This window comes from Rattus rattus, chromosome 2 (genome assembly GCF_011064425.1).
Source record: "Rattus rattus isolate New Zealand chromosome 2, Rrattus_CSIRO_v1, whole genome shotgun sequence".
Classification (NCBI taxonomy): Eukaryota; Metazoa; Chordata; class Mammalia; order Rodentia; family Muridae; genus Rattus; species Rattus rattus.
In genome coordinates, this window is record NC_046155.1 from 28404180 (window position 1) to 28422457 (window position 18278).

The 18278-nt window shown below is 41.1% G+C and overlaps 1 protein-coding gene across 1 annotated transcript in view; it reads right to left on the bottom strand.

Annotated features, from left to right (window-relative positions):
* Positions 1-18278, bottom strand: part of Glis3 (GLIS family zinc finger 3) — a 415784-nt gene that overhangs the window by 79461 nt on the left and 318045 nt on the right. Inside the window, exons 5-6 of the mRNA XM_032891769.1 lie at positions 13240-13401; positions 9132-9242 (exon numbers count right to left, since the gene is read on the bottom strand). Coding sequence (XP_032747660.1) covers positions 9132-9242; positions 13240-13401 — 273 coding nt within the window. The remainder of the gene's footprint in view (positions 1-9131; positions 9243-13239; positions 13402-18278) is intronic.

Consider the following 18278-nt stretch of genomic DNA (forward strand, 5'->3'; position numbering starts at 1 on the left):
GGTCAACTCAGCGTATAGTCAGCCTCTACAAAGGCCAGAAGGTAAATCCCTTTAATATGCAAACAAGAACCAAGCACCGTCCCTCTACACAGCAGTAGTTATGGGTGATCTGGAGTTAGGCGGCCATTCTCAAGCTAAAGACAAAATAGGCAGGTCAGACTTGTCTGGCAGAGATTTCAAAACTCTTTTCTTAAAAAAAAAAAAAAAAAAAAAAAAAAAAGTCATGAGATTGTGTGTGTGTGTGTGGGGGGGGTAGAGTAGATAGATTATCAATTTTTAATCACATAATCTCTTTCCATTAATTATTTTTAAGCAGCTAAGATCACTTTAAGGGGAAAATTAATTAATGAAAGTACCTGAAGCAGATTGTTCTTAGCTTGCTGAAGTTTCAAGGATCTCTTGGCATTCTCTCTGAACACTGTGTATTGGGTAGCACATCACCCTTGGAGAATACCTAGCTTGGATGGGGATATTCACTATGTCACATACCATGCTCCGGGTTTTACTGCCATCATCTCAATATGACATGGACACTGCATTAACAACATTATAAAGTTATGACAAGAACAACTGCTTTGTAAGTTTTAACATCATAATAATGTTGTGCAACTGCATAAATTCCAGCATTAAATGTGATATATAAGTTAAAAACTCAGCATTGACCGGCTTTCTTAAAGAAGAATAGTCTGTTCTCTCAGCACTATGTTTCTAAATTAACTAACCTGAACATATTTACTCTGAACAGTCAATGCTATAATGAAAGACAGTAGGACCAGACACATCTGATAATTAATTCTTTCCTCTGTTCTTAATGAATAATCAATTAGCACCAGTGTAAGGGACATTTAGAAGTTCATGATGCCTCAGTCTGATACAGCTGGTCTTATCTTTAAATAAAGAAACCACGGTTAAAATTCATCATAAAGGACTTAGTGATGGTCAGTTTTATGTCTCATCTTGGCTAGCTTACAATCCACCCTAGTCAATAAGACATTCACAATTTAAATATTGCTGTGAAGACATTATGTGAATGTGATTAGAATCTGCAGTCAGTTGACTCCATTATCTGATAATTGCTGTGGGTCTGATGTAATCAATCTTAAAGATTTAAGAACTCAAGCTTCCCGGAGGAGGCTTTAGCCCATGGAGTATGGTTCCTACCCCTGGCTAATCAACCCAAAAGAGCAGAACTCTGCTGTTTTCTTAAGTTGTCCCTTTCCATTACCCCTCATATTCAGTCCATCCTACTTCCTATGCTCTCATTTCAATCCAGATTGTTTCCTTCCAATCCTCTAGAAGTACATTAAATCCTGACTCTGGTCATTGCTTACAGTCTAATTCCATTCTCCAATTAACCAGAAAAATAACTAGTCCTTATCTTGTTAAAATCTAGCTTGAATATCTACACTGTCTATGTCAACTTGACACAAGTTAGACTCATTTTGGAAGAGGGAATGTCAATTAAAAAATATTCCCCTTCTGATTGGTCTATGACTATGCCCATGGTACATAGTCTAGATTTATGATTGATGTGGGAGGGTCCAGCTCACTGTTGGCAGTGTCACCTCTGGGTAAGTGCTCTTGGATTATATTGGAAGGCAAGCTGATCAAGCCAAAAAGAGCAAGGCAGTAAAGCAGCACTCTTCTGTGGCCTCTTTTTCAGCTCCTGCCTCTAGGTTCCTGCCTTGCGTTCACGTCTTTTAACAGTGACACTGAAAGTTGTAAGCATGAATAAGCATTTTCTTCCACACATTGCTTTTGGTCATGGTGGTCTACCACAGGACTAGAAGCCATAACTAAGACTGCCTCACTGTCCCAAGGAGAGGATCTTACCATTTCATATACCCAAACACGTAACAAAATCTCATGCACACAAAACTGTGGTGAAAATATTTGTGGAATAACTTGAATATTTTAAAATTCTATGTTGGGGTGTCAATATTCAAGAGAAAATAAGGCAAAATATTCTTAACAGGACAATGTCTTAGGGGATCGTAGTTATAACCAAAGTCATATAAGTAAGGCAGTCATTCACTAGGTGTCTTGCTTTTGCCTTAGAATCTTAATTTCATGGTGTCAATAAAGTTCATGGAACCTTTCTAAAGGAAAAAAAAAAAACAGTTTGTGTTGCATGTCTTTGGGGGAACGTTGTTGGGCTTCCTCAAACTACGCATCTCCATCCATCCCACGGAAGTTCAGGTACTAACCCTTGGACGCAATCAAGCACCATGGGTTTAAACTTTAATTCCCTCTGGTTTGGGTCCATTTCCTTTCCGTTTTATGAGCCATCTTTGCAGCAGCCATATGTTCCTGAAAGACAGGCTGCAGCAATCGCTGAGGGATGGCTCCTCCAAGAATACTCAGTTCTCAAGGAGGAAAGTTTCCAAGGACATTGTTCATCTGCTGTCAGTCACAATGGGCTGCCGGGGATTGCTGGTACGTGACACAACAATGCGTTTCTCCTGAAACAGCTTCTCTTTCACCTCTGGGGCCCAGTGTTTGCCTTTCAAACTAGCTGCAAAGACGGGAAAGTGGAAACACTGGGGGAATGTAACTTGTTAAGTCACGATGCAACCCTAGGCACGGTGTAAAAGAAGCCAGTACCTCCTGGTGTCCAATCTAAACGTGGCAGGGACAAGGCCACCTGCCCGGGATCTGCCATGAAAAGGTTTTGCATCAGACATATCCAAGCCCTTGTGTGAAATCATCCCGAAAATAATTCCTCCCAGCTCAGAGGGCCAAGGTAGGAACAAAGTGAAAATATTTCCCAGGGAGAGAGAAGACAGAGTTCAGCTGAAGCAGGTGAGGGAAGACAGGCACCAACAAGCAGAGGGAACAGACACCATGAAAAGAGGCTCGGGCACTTTGGAAGCGGAGACAAAGAGGGAGGACACCTGGGAAGGGCAGTGTGGCCCTGCCTCTTGGTAGCTTCTGCACAGTATTGAAACTGCAAAGACTCTGTGGTAAATGCTTTCTTTTCCAAATCGTTTTCATCATAATCATGAGAAAGAATGAGAAATGCAGGAACATCTGTCTCTCAATCAATTAGAAAAGCAATTGTTGCTATAAGGTAATGGTGCCTGGGCACTGGACTGCCCCTAACTGCCCATGAAAGCACCTCAGAGGTTCCTCATTCTTCATGTGGTTTGCCAGACTGACAGGAGACACCCAGCACTTTTGTTTTTATATCCTGGGTTTTGGTTCCAGGTAAAAGATCTCAGTAGAAATAAAAATGAAATGACCTTACTGCATATGACAAAGTTTTGTGACGGATCAACAACAGTGGCTTCAAGGACTACAAGACTTCACTCCTTAACAGCCTTTGACATTTGTAAAGACACTCCGTGTACCATGTCACAAGGCAATGTATGGGCAGGACACATCACACTCATCACTTCTGCCCTGAAAGCACAAGTCTCCATTAGATCGGGCATCTTAGTGCAGACACAGCCTCGCTTCGCTCAAATTTTCAGGACCAGCCAAGGCCTCACCTGCAAATCGGGCTTAAAGACTCCCACATGATGACCTCCTGAGCTGTGCTCTGTGGCTGGAGGTAGAAGTTATGAGTCTCGATGACCAGAACCTGTCACTTTCATGCCACCCCAACTAAGAAGGACAGCCCGAAGAAAGAGGTGATTAATCTAAGGCTAAAGTGGTGGCACGCTCTATGCTCCCCGAACTGAGGGTGCTAAGCAGTAGGATCGCAAGTTCAAGGCTAGCCTGAGCTACACAGTGGTACCCTGTCTCAAAAACAAAGAACTAAACATACAAATAAATCCCCTAGATGATCCAGACATTCAAAAGGTGTTAGCAATTCTGGATTCTTTGAAAGTCAGCTCAAACAGGATACTACCATATTTGGGCTGAAATCAATGGTTTTCATAGAATACTACAACCAGTGTACTTTCCCCCTCATTTCTAAAGGGGTAATGTCTGTGCCCTTCTGCTCAGCTCCTGGACCATCTCACCTCACACTCCTCCTGTTATCAGCCTTTCCTTGTCTCCCTCATTTGCACTGTGTGCTCACCTTAGCAGAACGCCAGTCTGAGAGAGCAGGAAACACATCGCCTCCATGTGTTTGTTCCCGTGGTTCTAACGCGTGCCCAGCACACAGAAGGTAACTAATAACTACCTACAAAATGTAACAAATGAAACCTTGGGGACACTTGTAAAAAACCTACTTGAAAAGTTGCTTCATGAGGTGCTGTGAATGAAATGGTCCTTCTGAATGCCAACGTCCCTAAGGGGCATTAGTGCATGTGTTGCTCCTGCAGAGGACGTGGGTTCAGTTCTCGTTCCCCACACGGTGGCTCACAAAGAACCTTAAACTCCAGTCCAGTGAGCCCAGTGTCCTTTTCTGACCTCCAAAGCAGGAAAGAAGGTGCAGTCATACACGCAGCCCAAAGCACTCATGTGGCAAAAGCACTCATGCGCATAAACCAAAATAAATAAATAAACAAAACAAGAACAGCACCACCTATCAAATAATAAAAGCTATCTAATAACATGCCCAAGAAACGTGTTTCAGGAGCAGAGCATGGGCACCAGCTTTCATCACTGTGAAGGCCTGGGCCATCATCCCAGGGATGACAGCACCTATTTTCCTGTGACGCTGAATGCTGTTCTTCTGACGGTATGAAGAACACATGCTCATTCCAGTCACTGGTCTTTCCGACCAAAGAGCCTCCTTCAAGTCCTCCCCTGTCAACTCCCAGAAGTATGGACTGTTCAAGCGGCCCCAATCACCATGCAGGCGCAGCATGCTGCAGAAATAAAAGCTGTATTATAATGGGCCAGGTTATCATCGAAGCTGCCAGGCAACTTGTGCCAAGGAGCAATCATGGTCGATCGATGTTAGCATTCGTGATGATGTGTAAGGTTGTTCTCCACTAAAACACAAGCACATATTCTCATCACTATTTTCACCACACATTTTTCTTGCAAGAGTATCTCCCAGAATCTTTCTTGAAATTGAGCTCCTCTCAGCGGAGGGGGATGGGGCTCCAGATGCGTCTCACCATCCATCATTCTGAGGTGTGAAGTGAGTCGTTTATCACCAATAGGATAATGCACAGATGTTTGTGAGCTGTTAAAAAAGGCAGCTTTCCACCGCTTGAATATCATCCCGATAACAGAATCGTCCTCACACGCATCCACTACAGACACATTACCAAAGCGTGGCAGAGGGGATGGACTCGTTTTCCTAAGGCCAAACTGTGGTAAGGCTAACTCCTAACACTGTATTAGTGATTTTAACTGATTCCTGTTCAGGAACACAGGAGAAATAATGAAAAGGAACTGTGAAATCTGGGAAGGACTTGGACATACATCACACCTGCCAAAGACCCCAACCCATAGACTAAAGCAGAAAGCAACCAATGGATAAAGCAAGCTTCATTCGTCATTTTGCTGCAAATACCAATTTACAAGAAAGTATTATTTCTATCTATCTGTTCATGGTTCCAAGAACTGCACAGTGCAAGGTGAGTCATGGGCTCCCCCATGAAGTTTATAGTTTTGGGGAGATTCTGGGGAAAGGTGTTGGCTTTACAGTCTAAAGAATCACGTTTCACTTGAAGAAAACTGCATTAAGTAAGTTGCCCTTGCAGAGCCGGAATACAGAACTAACTCTAAGTCTGAAATGCAAACATATGTAATTGCAAAAGCTTGTTTTGAGGTCGAGGAAGTGAACATCATTGACGTTCAGCCAATCTAAGGTCAATGTCTAACAAACATTAACAACTTACATGAAGTTCAGAATCTTTATTGGATGAAGATTCATGTCACCTCTAACTTTAGGCCAGGCATTGCTTGTATTCATTTTTCTTTAAGTCCATTTTGACAATGGCTAGAGTTGAAGGAAACCATGTTCATGGTACTTCCAAGGTGAAAATGAAAAATTCTGATAAACTCACAGCCTTGAGAAGAATTTCAAGTGGCTCATTTGCCTTAGTCCTCTCTTATTTCACTCACGCGTCGGGAAGAATTGAAGGACAGATTCTGTGCCTTTTGCTCTGGAGGCTAAATTCTATTCTCGATGGAGACCTTTTCTGGTGGATTGAATGCTTGGCTACTCATTGTATCACTGTGCCCCCGTTTCAATGGACTCAGGAACTGCAACACACATCAGGTGTGCAAGTCTGGGTGCATGTTGGCTGATGAGAGGTGTGTGTGCTTGCTTTTTGCAAAGAGAGAAACTACTCTCTGGATATGATAAGCAAAATGGTCTCTGCTCCCCTGTTCTTTTCCTTCTTCTTCTTTCTTTAAACATCTTGAATAATGTTTAGCTAAGATTCCAGGTCCATCTTATTTTCGGATGGAATGTGTCCTGTGTCCGGAGGGACCGGATGGCTACAGTCAGGGCACCACTCAGGAGCAACCTGTGTCTCCTTATATACATTATTTTATGGGTGTTTGTTACTGAGCCCGATTTCAGAACTGGGCCTCATAAAACTGGCTAGGTTAACACCAAAATAATGTCATTTAGCATCTGGGGGGAGGTTAAAGAGAGGATTAGAGGGAGGAGGGCAGGCAGGGTATATTAAGCAGGCCCATGACTAACAGGGTGTGACAGCAAAGAGTTTTATTCTTTTCAGCAAAACAATTCCCTACGGCTGGGACCATTACTCCACAGTGCCTTTATCACCTTGGAATTTTTATGGTTATTTTTGATGAATTCACATTTTTGTAAAGCCCTTTTTGAAATCATGCCAGTTTTCCAATTTTTAATTAAAGTCGTAAATAATCTTAATTCTGCCTTAAAAGGTTTATTGTTTCTTTTTTTTCAAAACTATTGAGGCCAGGAAATATTTCAAATACCAAGTCCTGACGTGAGTGAGCAATTAGAAGCCCTCAAAGGTCTAGTGACAACATTGGACCGTGTAAATGTAACACACTGGGATATTGGCATGCGATTTAAATAGCACGGAAGGGCTGATTTGGGGGTTTATCAGCAGCTGCCTCTCTTGGGAGTGACACACGGCCTCTCTTTGTTAGATGAAGCAACTTTCATTATTTTGATGTCATGAATTAGCCATCACAGATGTAGAAAGGATTTTTGAAAAGCAAACACTGGACATTTGTCACTGAGGATGGAGCCAAAAAGTAAAGAGAAAGTCGAGCAAGTCTGATCCAACCATTTGCACAAAATGCAAACATTTTCTGCAAAGCAAAGCCATGAGAGAGGGAACACATTACTGCCCTAAAGTCAGAACTAAGGAAGGGCTGCAGTGTATGATATGAGGGCATCAGACTGCTCAAAGGCCCACTGTTCTTACCTAGACTGCCTGCTGAAGGCTGCAGGAGAACTATAAATACAATCGTACCTTACAGTCTCAAGGTCTGCTTTCCTTGTTCAATTACTCTCCCTTTATAGGAGGCTAAAACACACTGTTGTTACAGCAAATGTATTTAACAATCTCGAAACACCCCGTGTGTTCCACACGTGTGAGCATCAAAAGTGTGGTCTCTATGGGTGACTAATACTCTCCCATGCCTTCCAGTAGGCTCTGTGAAGGAGTGTTCATTTTACCAATAAGCTTGATGTTATTAATAAAACCCACCTATTAGAGACACATTTGAGGTAGGAATTGGTCAGATTTAGAAATGAAAATCCTCTTCTGCTAAATAAATAATTTATCCCTTCGAATTTTATAAGCTACAGACAATGACAAAGCCAATAGACAACGTCTCTACACAAGGATCCAACTGGGAAAATTCCTTACTTTAAGACAAGACGTTGTTGTTCAATTTTATTTGCATTAAATAAAAGCTCTTTGTCTTTCTAACTTCAAAGCATACCCACCTCATGCCAAATGATTCTGGATAATGATTTATTTAAATCTAGTTCTAGAGAAAAAATATTTTAGCATTTGATTTATAAGATTGGTTTTATAAGTTGGTATCTGTGTTTTTCTTTCTCAAAAGGAAGACTTGGTTTAAGAACTTTCTGTATATAAGCCCTCAACTGGTACTCAAACTAGTACTTTCAGACAGAAAAACTTCAATGTTAAAAAAAAATATATATATATATATAGAAGATTTCCCAACACCAAATGTCAAATGCCCAACCCCCAAACAACAGTCAATGAAAAAAGTGCACAATTTTGATAAGAAGCCACAGTGACCCAAATACCCTTGAACCAAAAACCGAAAGTTAATGCAACATGCTTCTTCCATGAACAGAATATCCTACTAAATGTTCAAACATTTAAAAGCTTGGGTGCTGGATAGAGCCCAGTGGGTGAGGTGTTTGTTGTTTGAGCAAGAGGACCAGAGATCAGTCTGAGTAATGCATCTATGGTGGCACATGCTTGTACATTCACTGCTTGAGAGGTGGATGTGAAAGCAAGTGGACAGCTCCTGAGGAACGGCAGCTCTCTCCATAGGTGTGTACACATGTGTGTCCACCCACACAAACACATGCATATGCACTCACACCCTCAATCCCAACAAAGCCCATAGAAACTCAGTCATGAAATTACTTAAAAGATAGTAAATTCCCTGTCTCAAAAGGTCTAGAAGGCCAGTCTGGCCAGCCAATTGAGGTACAATGTAAAATGGTTGGATGACCTTAGACATTTATTCCAAACCTGTAACAAGGTAATATTTGCAGATTTTCGAAGCTGCAAACCTGTCACTGATGTCAAAGCCAATTTAAGTTCAGTACTTTGTCCCTCCACCCCTGGTTTCATACATATTACCTATCAACTAGCTTCCCTCAAGCCGACCATGGGGAATGGTCTCTTTCGATCCAAGAGGCTCACCCAAGTTCTTCATGAGAGTGGAAATTATTTGAGCTAGCTGGTACTTTTATGAAAAAGTCTTTCTCTCCAGAAAGAGCTTCCAGAATTTTCCATAAAAGCTTTTTGTTATTAACATTTCCTGGGGTTGGTGGCTGGCATTAATTTTCCCCAATTCTCATATACAAGCTTCCACAGAAATTTTTTACATGACTGTATTAGCCAACTACATACAGCCTTGCTGAAGCCTCAGGGAAGACCTCTCTCCTCAGTATCCAGCATAGGACATCTTCAAACTCAAAGGATTCCAACGCCACACAGAAGCTCTGCATACTGCAAGAATAATTCAAACATGCTTTTCCTGGCCGGAAAGCTCTCTTTGAAGTTTACCTTTTTCCTTGCTTGTTGCTCTTTGGAAGAATGTGCCTTCACGTGCTTTCTTAGGGAGCTTGGATCTGTGTAGCGTTTTGTGCATCCTGGAATTTGACAGGCATAAGGTTTCTGAACGAGAAAAAGAAGAAGAGAGAGCGAGCTGGGGTTAAACTGCAAAGGTAACAGGTCAGGCTTTCTTCACGCTGCTCAGAGCAAGAACTGTTACCAAATGACAGGTATCAAGTGCTAGGTAATATTCATGCATTTTAATTGAACACCCAGGAAATTTGAGAAATAAAGATGAGAAGAGAAAACTTTAAAAAACGCCCCATAGAGAAGCCCTAGCCTTGATTTTTAAAGAGATTACCTTGCATTGCGGTGGAAACATAAAAAAATCTCTCGTAGAATGTTTTAATGTGGAAGTTAATATTTACATACTTACAATTATGTCTCCCTGAGAAAATCTTTGGTACTGTCAGAAAGAGTAAACAGATTCTTTAAGGGCTCAGGTAAAGAAGCTGTAGAAAAGTCCAGAAAAGACTGGGTACGATTCAGAGGGTAGGTACCTGATTCAGAAAGAGAGGGAAAGAATTAAGAAGGAAAAAAAATTAGTGTAAAATGAGCAAGAAATAGTAAGTCTCAAACAACAGACAAACTAACACTCGGGCAGAGGACAGTCATTTTAGTAGTCACAGAGAAGTGAAGCCTTAGGGATGTGAATGAGCCCTTGGCTGGAGCACAAGGGTGAAAATGTACCCTTCCCAGTTCCCTGGGGCAGCAGAGTAGCATATGAAAATGTGAGGTGAGACGGAGGGCGCAGGGTGAGACCAACTCAAGTCCATCCTGACACCAACATTGTCACATAGTACTGATAACGTCCTTGTCAAAGCTTTGGAGACAAATGTCTTGGGGTGCAAACTAACCCCAAATCTCCCAGCTATTCCAAGGAATTAAAAAACAGAACCAAAACAGGATTGATTGTATATATGAGGTGAATTACCATTTACCATGAGAACCGAGACCTGGGCCTGTCTGGTTTGAGAAAGAGCTGAATTCTTCTCTGGATGGTAGGATTCTTGCTCTGAAAGGCTGCTGTACCACAGACAAGAGTGGGCCATGCCTACCCTTACTCTGTGAGGCTCATTTTCATGTGGTTATCATCTTCTGAGAAGACACATGGATGTTTCTATTTGCTTACTGGAAGCAATATTTAGAATCCACTAGCATTTGGCATTTTCCCCCACTTCAAGAACAAGACAGAATCATGGTATATCCTTTAATTTGAAACCCCCGATTTGAACATTGGATGTGATTACTCACTGATTGCTCTCAACTGATTGTGATTGATTGATTGATTGATTGATTGATTACCTAAGGATATATAAGCCCACGGAAGTGGAAAGATTCATAAAGCAAAATTGTCTTAAGAAATTGTTCCAGCTAACCAGTTCCCTGTAGTCTCAGAACTTACAGAATGTTCTGCCCCCTGTATTAAAGTCTAAGAGACTTAACAATAAATGTTGGAAGAAGAGGAATGATGCCCTTCACCTTTTTAAAAAGTGAGCAGTTATTGGTGAAAGCCACCTACTAGGAGGTTTCCATGGGGGAACAAAGACTTTGTTTTAACCTGGGAATCTTTCCTGGGGTCACCTGGCTTTCTTGAACAACCCTTCCCTACTCTGCTTTGACCTCAGAGCAGCAAGCAGCCAACATCCATCCTTATTAGGAGCTTCAACATGAGCACACACACTCATGTCTCTGACCAGGATATCTTGCTTCAGAGAAGAAGAGTTATGAACATTGGTGTGCTCTAGAAATCTACGGTGCTCGAAATAGGGCTGTGGTTCTATTTTACATTTGATTTGAGGTACTTTTGGGGAAAGCTTGAATATAACCAGCCCTCGCAACTGGCCTTGAGTCCTCCCCCTTGTGCCTGTTATCTGGGACCAGGAGGCCCAAACAGCTCTCAGGCTCAGGCTCGGGTGTGAATAGCAGTGGTATTCCTTCCCATAATTTTATCTCTGATTATCCAAGCTTAAAATGGCATGCTGTATGCCATCAGAAAAGGTATTTCATTCTTTTCCTGCTGTCCTGAGTAATTACTCCCCTTGTTTAGATCTAAGATGCTAGTAGAGAAATTGTATTAAGAAAAATTTCAGGGTTATTATAATGAACCCAATAATCTTTGTGGGAAAACCATTTTCTGGAATAAAGAATCTGTTTAGTTGAAAAGATATTTTAATCCAAAAATCCTGACAGCTTTTGTCTAAGGAATGAACCTGAATTTAAGTTATAAATTCTTCAACCAGCTACAGTTTGCTTTGGAAAACAAGCGATTGACTTCAAAATGCTCTTTAAAGTTTAACAATTTATTAAAGGGAATAAACATTTAAATAGGAGATACCTTGGATCTTAGAGGAAAATTATAGCTTTAACAAGTGTCATAGAGAAAATCTTTTCAAAAAGATAAAAAAGACTTGGGTTCTAAGAGATGTACTGAATTCAAGTCAAAATCATTATCATAGGCAGCTTTATCTAGAAGGTTTTTAAGGACTATATATTGTTAATGTTTTAATTACTATTTAAAATGTTTTGTGCGATTAACTAAGATTAGCACCAAAGAAGGGTATTGTAGAACATTGGGTTTCCTCAAGGGCAGCTCTGAGACTACAGGGAACTGGTTAGCTGGAACAGCTTTTCAAGACAATTTTGCTTTATGAATGGTCACACTTCCATGATATGATTCAATGGCAAACTGGAAAATATGCTGGATTAGACCAGGACCATTTTTGATGCAACAAAATCAGACACTATATCATAATTTTTCTTATGTTTGTATGTCGAAAATTTTCAAAAATTTTCATGTACTTATTTAATATTGTATCTAATAGTCCGGAACAGATCAATAAATTCAACTTGGCTCAAGCAGAAAGGGTCTATCTTCTTTTCTGGTATTTTGCTAACTGTGTTTCAGGTATTTACCAGACGTACCATCACATTCATACATATATATTAGGAGATAATTCTGTTTAGAAAGGTTATATGACATACAAAGCTAAAATGACTTCAACAAATATGACTAATAGAGACTAATATAAAAAAGGTAATAAATATGTCAACTATAACATCAGAGGAATCTTAAATATGTATGAGAAGGTGTGTGGAAATAATAGTATCTTTTCAAAATTCAAACTCTGGTGTAGTTTAATAATAGACATCAGAACGTTAACACAGAGGAAGTACTGTCATGAATACATTATGTGCGGGAACGTGGGATAAGAGATCGGCGATGTGTATAATACATTTATCCCAACGGCTTTGTTAAGTGAACTGAAATTACACAGCATCTACCTGGCCTCCTGTAAAGAAAATGGCTTCAAAGCTCGGGGAGGCAGAGGAGTGCGATCAACATAATGGGAGGAAATAAAAAGACAAAAGTTACATAGACAGCATTCGCAAGGAGCGAAACGTAGCGGCATTAAGGGAGTTAAGGGTGTGAAAATAAAAACTCAATTGTTCTCATAAGGTTGGAATAAAAGGATGTGGGACTGTTAGCACAGAAAAAGGCATGTATGAAATGAACTCGGGGACAGATCTGGTCTGTCTCTTTAGATGAATTGCAGGTGAAAAAAACAGATGGTTTCTAAAGCAAAAGACTGGACTCATGCTCAACACCATGCTGGCTGAAAAGCTAGGTCCAGAGGAAAAGAACAGGGTCAACGCATAAACATTGTACTTCATATTCTTCCCAAATGCATGCATTGTCTATTTTGGTACAGCCTGATATATTGATAACCGCTTTAATTATCTCTGGTAGCCATTCTGTGAGCCAACATCTACTGCACGATAGCCCCTGAACTTTCTACAGAGCAGGGACTAAATAACCCCTTGGTCCTAGAAAGTTCTGATATGTAGCATAATTCACAACGACAAAATAAAAACTAAAATTAAAGCAGCCATACAGGGCAGCCCTGGCGAACACTTCACTGTGTTTTGCTGCTGTGCTTGGCACTGCCCGCCATGACTTGAAGAGCGGCGAGCAGACACCTGCACCATCCTACCATCAGAGGGGCCCGTTGGCACACACAGCTGAGGCTGGAAGATGGCCAGTCCCTGCCATCCTTACAGTGTCAAGATGTGTCCTCTGGTGCTTGGCACGGTCGCTGGAGTTGCTGAAAGCCTTCTGGCAGCCTGGGTGCTGGCACAGGTACGGCTTCTCGCCCGTGTGGCTCCGCAAGTGAATCTTGAGGTTCTCGAGCCTGGAAAAGGCCTTCTTGCAACCTTCAAACTGCAAAAAGAAAACAAGTTTTAGTTATTGAGCAGGACCCAAATGCTTGAGGCGAGGGAAAAAAAACAACCATTAGCTCGTACGTAGCTAACAGTAAGACGAAATTAAATCCAAACAGTAACAAATATTGCTTCTAAAAATACCCCTATGTTTATGTGAATTGCATCTTTCCCATAGCACATACATGCCACGTTCCATACCAGACTTTGGTCCCAAACTGATTTCTGTGATTACTTATGTCAGAGAATATTCACTGTGAGCCATCTGGCTCAAGCAATAGAAATATAGTAGTAAGTATCTTGAAGGTTTATTAAAAAGTTAACACACTTTTTCTATTTCAAAACTGGTCTACATTGAAGGAAGCAGGAAGCAAGTTAACAACAACAACAACAACAACAACAACAACAACAACAGAAGCCTAACATAAAATTAAAGTGATCTATGACAAAAAAGAAGGCAGGAAAGGTCTAAGACTATAGGATAGGGAAGGCAGGTGCCCACTAGGCTCTGGTCAATCAGACAGGCCCTTGAATGTTTTCTAGGTTTCTCAACTTCCAAAGGGGTGGCCATTGCCAACAAGTAGGGTGATGCCAAGCAGTGTTCAAAATGCTTTTTTAAAGACAACTAGGAGACAGAGAAGTCACTTAGTGCTACTTCATTTCAAATAAAGTAACTTCTACTTACTATTCTTGCTGTCATTAAATGTATTATTGTTGTTTATTTTAAACATTTACATTACCTAGATATGAATAAGAGAAAGATAAAAGGTTGATTTAAAAAAATGTGTTTGTAGTTTGCTAATAAACACCATTAATTTAATGACTTCTTCAGGGAAACTATTAGCTTTTATTATAAGATCAAAGTTATGTTAACATTTAAAGAAACCATAGGAAAATGGATCAGGAAAGCCTATAAGTGACAATTTTTTTTGAGGGACATAGCAGGAATGGGGCAGGCAGACATGGATCCAAGTAGGACTGTATGAGGAGGGCTGTTTCCATTCAAAATCAATCGTCATTATGGACGTGCTGCAAGGACCTCGTAAAAAGCCTTGCATCCCTCGCTGACGAGGGCTATGGTCCGGAAGGTTTTAGTAGCTGAAAATTTCATCCTGAAGTAAAGGATGAACTAAGTAGAGCGAATGTCACAGAACCCCATCTATTTAAGTTGATCACATTCTGCATGCTGAAGTATTTTAAGAAATTTATGAAAGTTGCACTTATTTTTGATTGAGAGTTATACATGTCTCACGGACATATGTTGGTTTATTTCAATTTCGATATTTTGCTTAAAATAATTTTCGGTGTTTTCCTGATTTCTATTTCACATAAAAAAATAAATTTAGCCTGAAAGAAGGAAGAATGCTGACAAAGCTGACGACTTTTTCACAGCCAAGTGTATAATAATGCCGCATTGCTGGTGGGGGGGGGTTTCTGGAATTTATGGGGCCTTGTTTCTGCAAATTTTCAAATAGATCTCAAGTTTAAGGATCAAAGAGTTCTAAATTAACTCCTAATTCATAGCTGAGAGGTCTCTGCCAAGCACACGTCTGCTTTTAAGGTTCACTCTGAAGGAAGAAGCAGAGCAAAGACTTGGAGCCCAGTTTATTTTGCTTGGAATCACCTGGCAGAGTGCACTTAGGTCTGAAATGAGCTTGTGGTTTTGGCCATGCCGAGCCTGTAGCCTCATTCCTAGCAAGGCTCTTTTGTAGGGCAGATGTCTTTCTGGGGCTAGTTCCAGTGAGATATACCCAGAATTAGGTGGGCCCCTATCCCTCATCCCTTTTACAGTCACCTCAACCCTTACAGAGAAAGCAACATTGTTTGGGCATCGACGTGAGAGTAGAGACCAGTGACAGCTTAATTAACAGGCTTTCTATGGGTGCCAGATATGTATGACACTTCCCCCATGTCACGAGAAACCCAGCTATGTGCTGGTGCGATTTAAACTGTCCATGTGCTCACATGTAAGGTACGCGAATCTACCAATTCTTGTTCCTTTCTATTAAATGTCCATTTAAATGTCTGCTTAGAATTGAACCGACTGCTATTGTTAACACAACCACCAGCACCACCAATGATAATGATGATGATGAAGAAAGAGATGAAGAATAAAGAAGAGGAGGAGAAGAGGAAAAGGAAGAGGAAGACAAAGAGGAGGAGGAGGAGGAGGAGGAGGAGGAGGAGGAGGAGGAGGAGGAGGAGGGAGGAGGGGCAGCGACAGCAATGGCGACAGGTCTGGCATTCCAAGGTACCAAGTGAGAATCAGCCAGAACACCCTAACTGCATGAAGAAACAAAGCTGAAAGACAACACAGGCATCCACATGGAATGTGACAGCAAAAAAGACAATCTGAAAAATAATGAAAATCTAGATGATGTCAGAGGTTCCCTCTGTAACACGGGGGGCCAGAAGGGAGAAGGATAGCAATATCTTCAGAAGAAACGACTAAAGACAGGGAGTGAGGCCATCCTCAGAAGGCAATTTCATGGATGCAGGAGCTCCTAATAGAAAAAACACACACACACACACACACACACACACACACACACACACACACACACACACACACACACACACTCTTGGCAAAAACATCTTTGAAGAATCTATAGACCCACGTCTTCAAGGACTGGCAGATGGCTGGGTAGAGGGCCTAACACCCAATGGGTCAGAGTCACCTCAATGAACTTTTGAGAGGATTCTCTAAAGAGGAAGGAGCTGCCGTGCCATTTGCTTCTCTAATAGCATCTGGATGGAACTTGAAAGTGAACAATTTTATAATGAAGTGTTATCATCCATTATGGGAATGGCCCTGCAATTCAACACAAGAATTCCCTCTCCCTCGGGCAGTTTCACCCCTACATTTGCAAGTTCAGTTAAAGGCAAATGCTTTAAAAATAAGCTAACATTCAGGCAGGATAACAAGAAATAATTTCCCAAATAGCTAAAAGTGGATTCCTTAAGAGTTTGAAGAAATAGTTTCCTCTTCACCTTGTTATCTTTTGTGACCTTGACATAGCTATCGGAGGTGCTGAACCTTGCAGATGAACACCTGAATACAGGGAAGTCAGAAGCATGAGGACTATTTCCTGGGTCTGAGTCACAGGCTTTCTCTGTGTGGTTCCCACAGTTCAAGCTATACCCGGAGAGCTAAGATACACACTGCCAGTGAGCTGCTCTATCCCTGCTGTGGTTCAACGCCTGTAAAACTTCAATGCTCTGGCTCAGGTCTTCTCCCTCCTGAATCGGCGCTTAAGTCTTGAGCCAAAGACCAGTAACTCATAACTGAATCACATGTCCTGAATGCCCTTAAATCAAAAGCAGATATAATACAGGAAGATGAAGAAAACCAAACCATAGTCACACTTAAAGAGTTCAAAATGGAAGGAGGAATGAAGTTAAGACTTAAAAAAAACACACAAACTTTTCTTGAAAAGAAAATAAAAACAAGCAGTGGCAGGACTGGGAGAGTGGACATGGGGTCTGGTATTCACTAAATACTTGGTCCATGCTAAACATTTTCTCTTTGTTATGAATTTGATCGAGATAGCATCTGCCCCCTGAACAAACCCTATGATCGCGGTCCACAGAAGTTAGGAGGCAAACAGGAATACAACCTAGTGTTTACTTATGCGAAGACGATGGGAGCTGAAGAGGGTATGTATGTCTGGGCAGGTTATACATTAGAAGGTTACACACCGGGACAGCTACTTTCTGAGCAAAGGCCCTCAAAGCCATGATGCCCAGATTAGAATCAGCATCCTCAGGATAATTGCTGGAAAAATGGATTTTCTGACCCTACCCCAGAACCTAAACTCTAGGGCCCATCTTCACGAGTGGGAACCAGTGCTCTAGATATGATATCATTCTCCACTGCCTTTGCAAGTCACATGACAGGAAGTGTTTTCAGAATTCACTGTTTCTACTTCAGGCCCAGTCATCTGAACTTGTAGAACAGCATCTACCCTAGGACTCAACAGGAACATCCTCGGCAAGGCAGGCTAGGGTAGCGTCATTCACAAGCACATGAAACCAAACTCCCAGAATGCCACACTCTCATTAGAGATTCTTTAAACTCACAGCTTCCATATCTGCTGCCAGGTAGATGTCTGGTTCTAAAACAGGGACGCCCACCAGCTCTTACCAGGGCCTCCTGACCAATGAAACACCCCACACTGTGACTGCCCATGACAGTCTCCTGCTGAGGAAAAACACTGGGAGGGAGCCACATCTTACATCTTCGAGAATCAGTGAAATTGTAGCTGTGTAGGAGAATAGAGCTTGAAACTCTCCAAGACAGAACTTTAAAATCTCATGGGCCTTGAAAATACTTCATGGTATTGAAGCCTCATTCTAAGAAAAATCTCCTTGATGCTGGTTTTAAGTAACAACCTTTAATTAGACATTTTCAAGTTCCCTCAGACCTAAGGAACCTTAGCTTGCATCGTTTTGCTAATTTAGAAAATTATTTCATATTTAAAGAATCAGACCGGACTGCAATCATCATTACTATATTACTGGCTTGATTACAGATTGTTGACATTCAGTAACATTCAGATGACCTTTGAAATATTACTTTCTCTTTCTATTAGAAGCTTTTGTGTAAGGTTCTAGAAATGAAAGGCTCATTAGACACGATTAAAATGGGATTTATTCCATATGTGTAACCAATAATCAAGTCGGATATTATCCCCTCCCCTAATCAGCTACTTGGAGTGCCAAGAAGTACAAGTTTGTATTCAAAGCAGTAATAACAGCGAACCTTCTTTATCAGGTTTCTATACCATTGCTAATATCAACAAAACCCAAACAGAAAGAAGTCTACGATGCTGGAAAACTTTTTAAAAATATACATTTGATTTCAATTAAGGCTTGGTG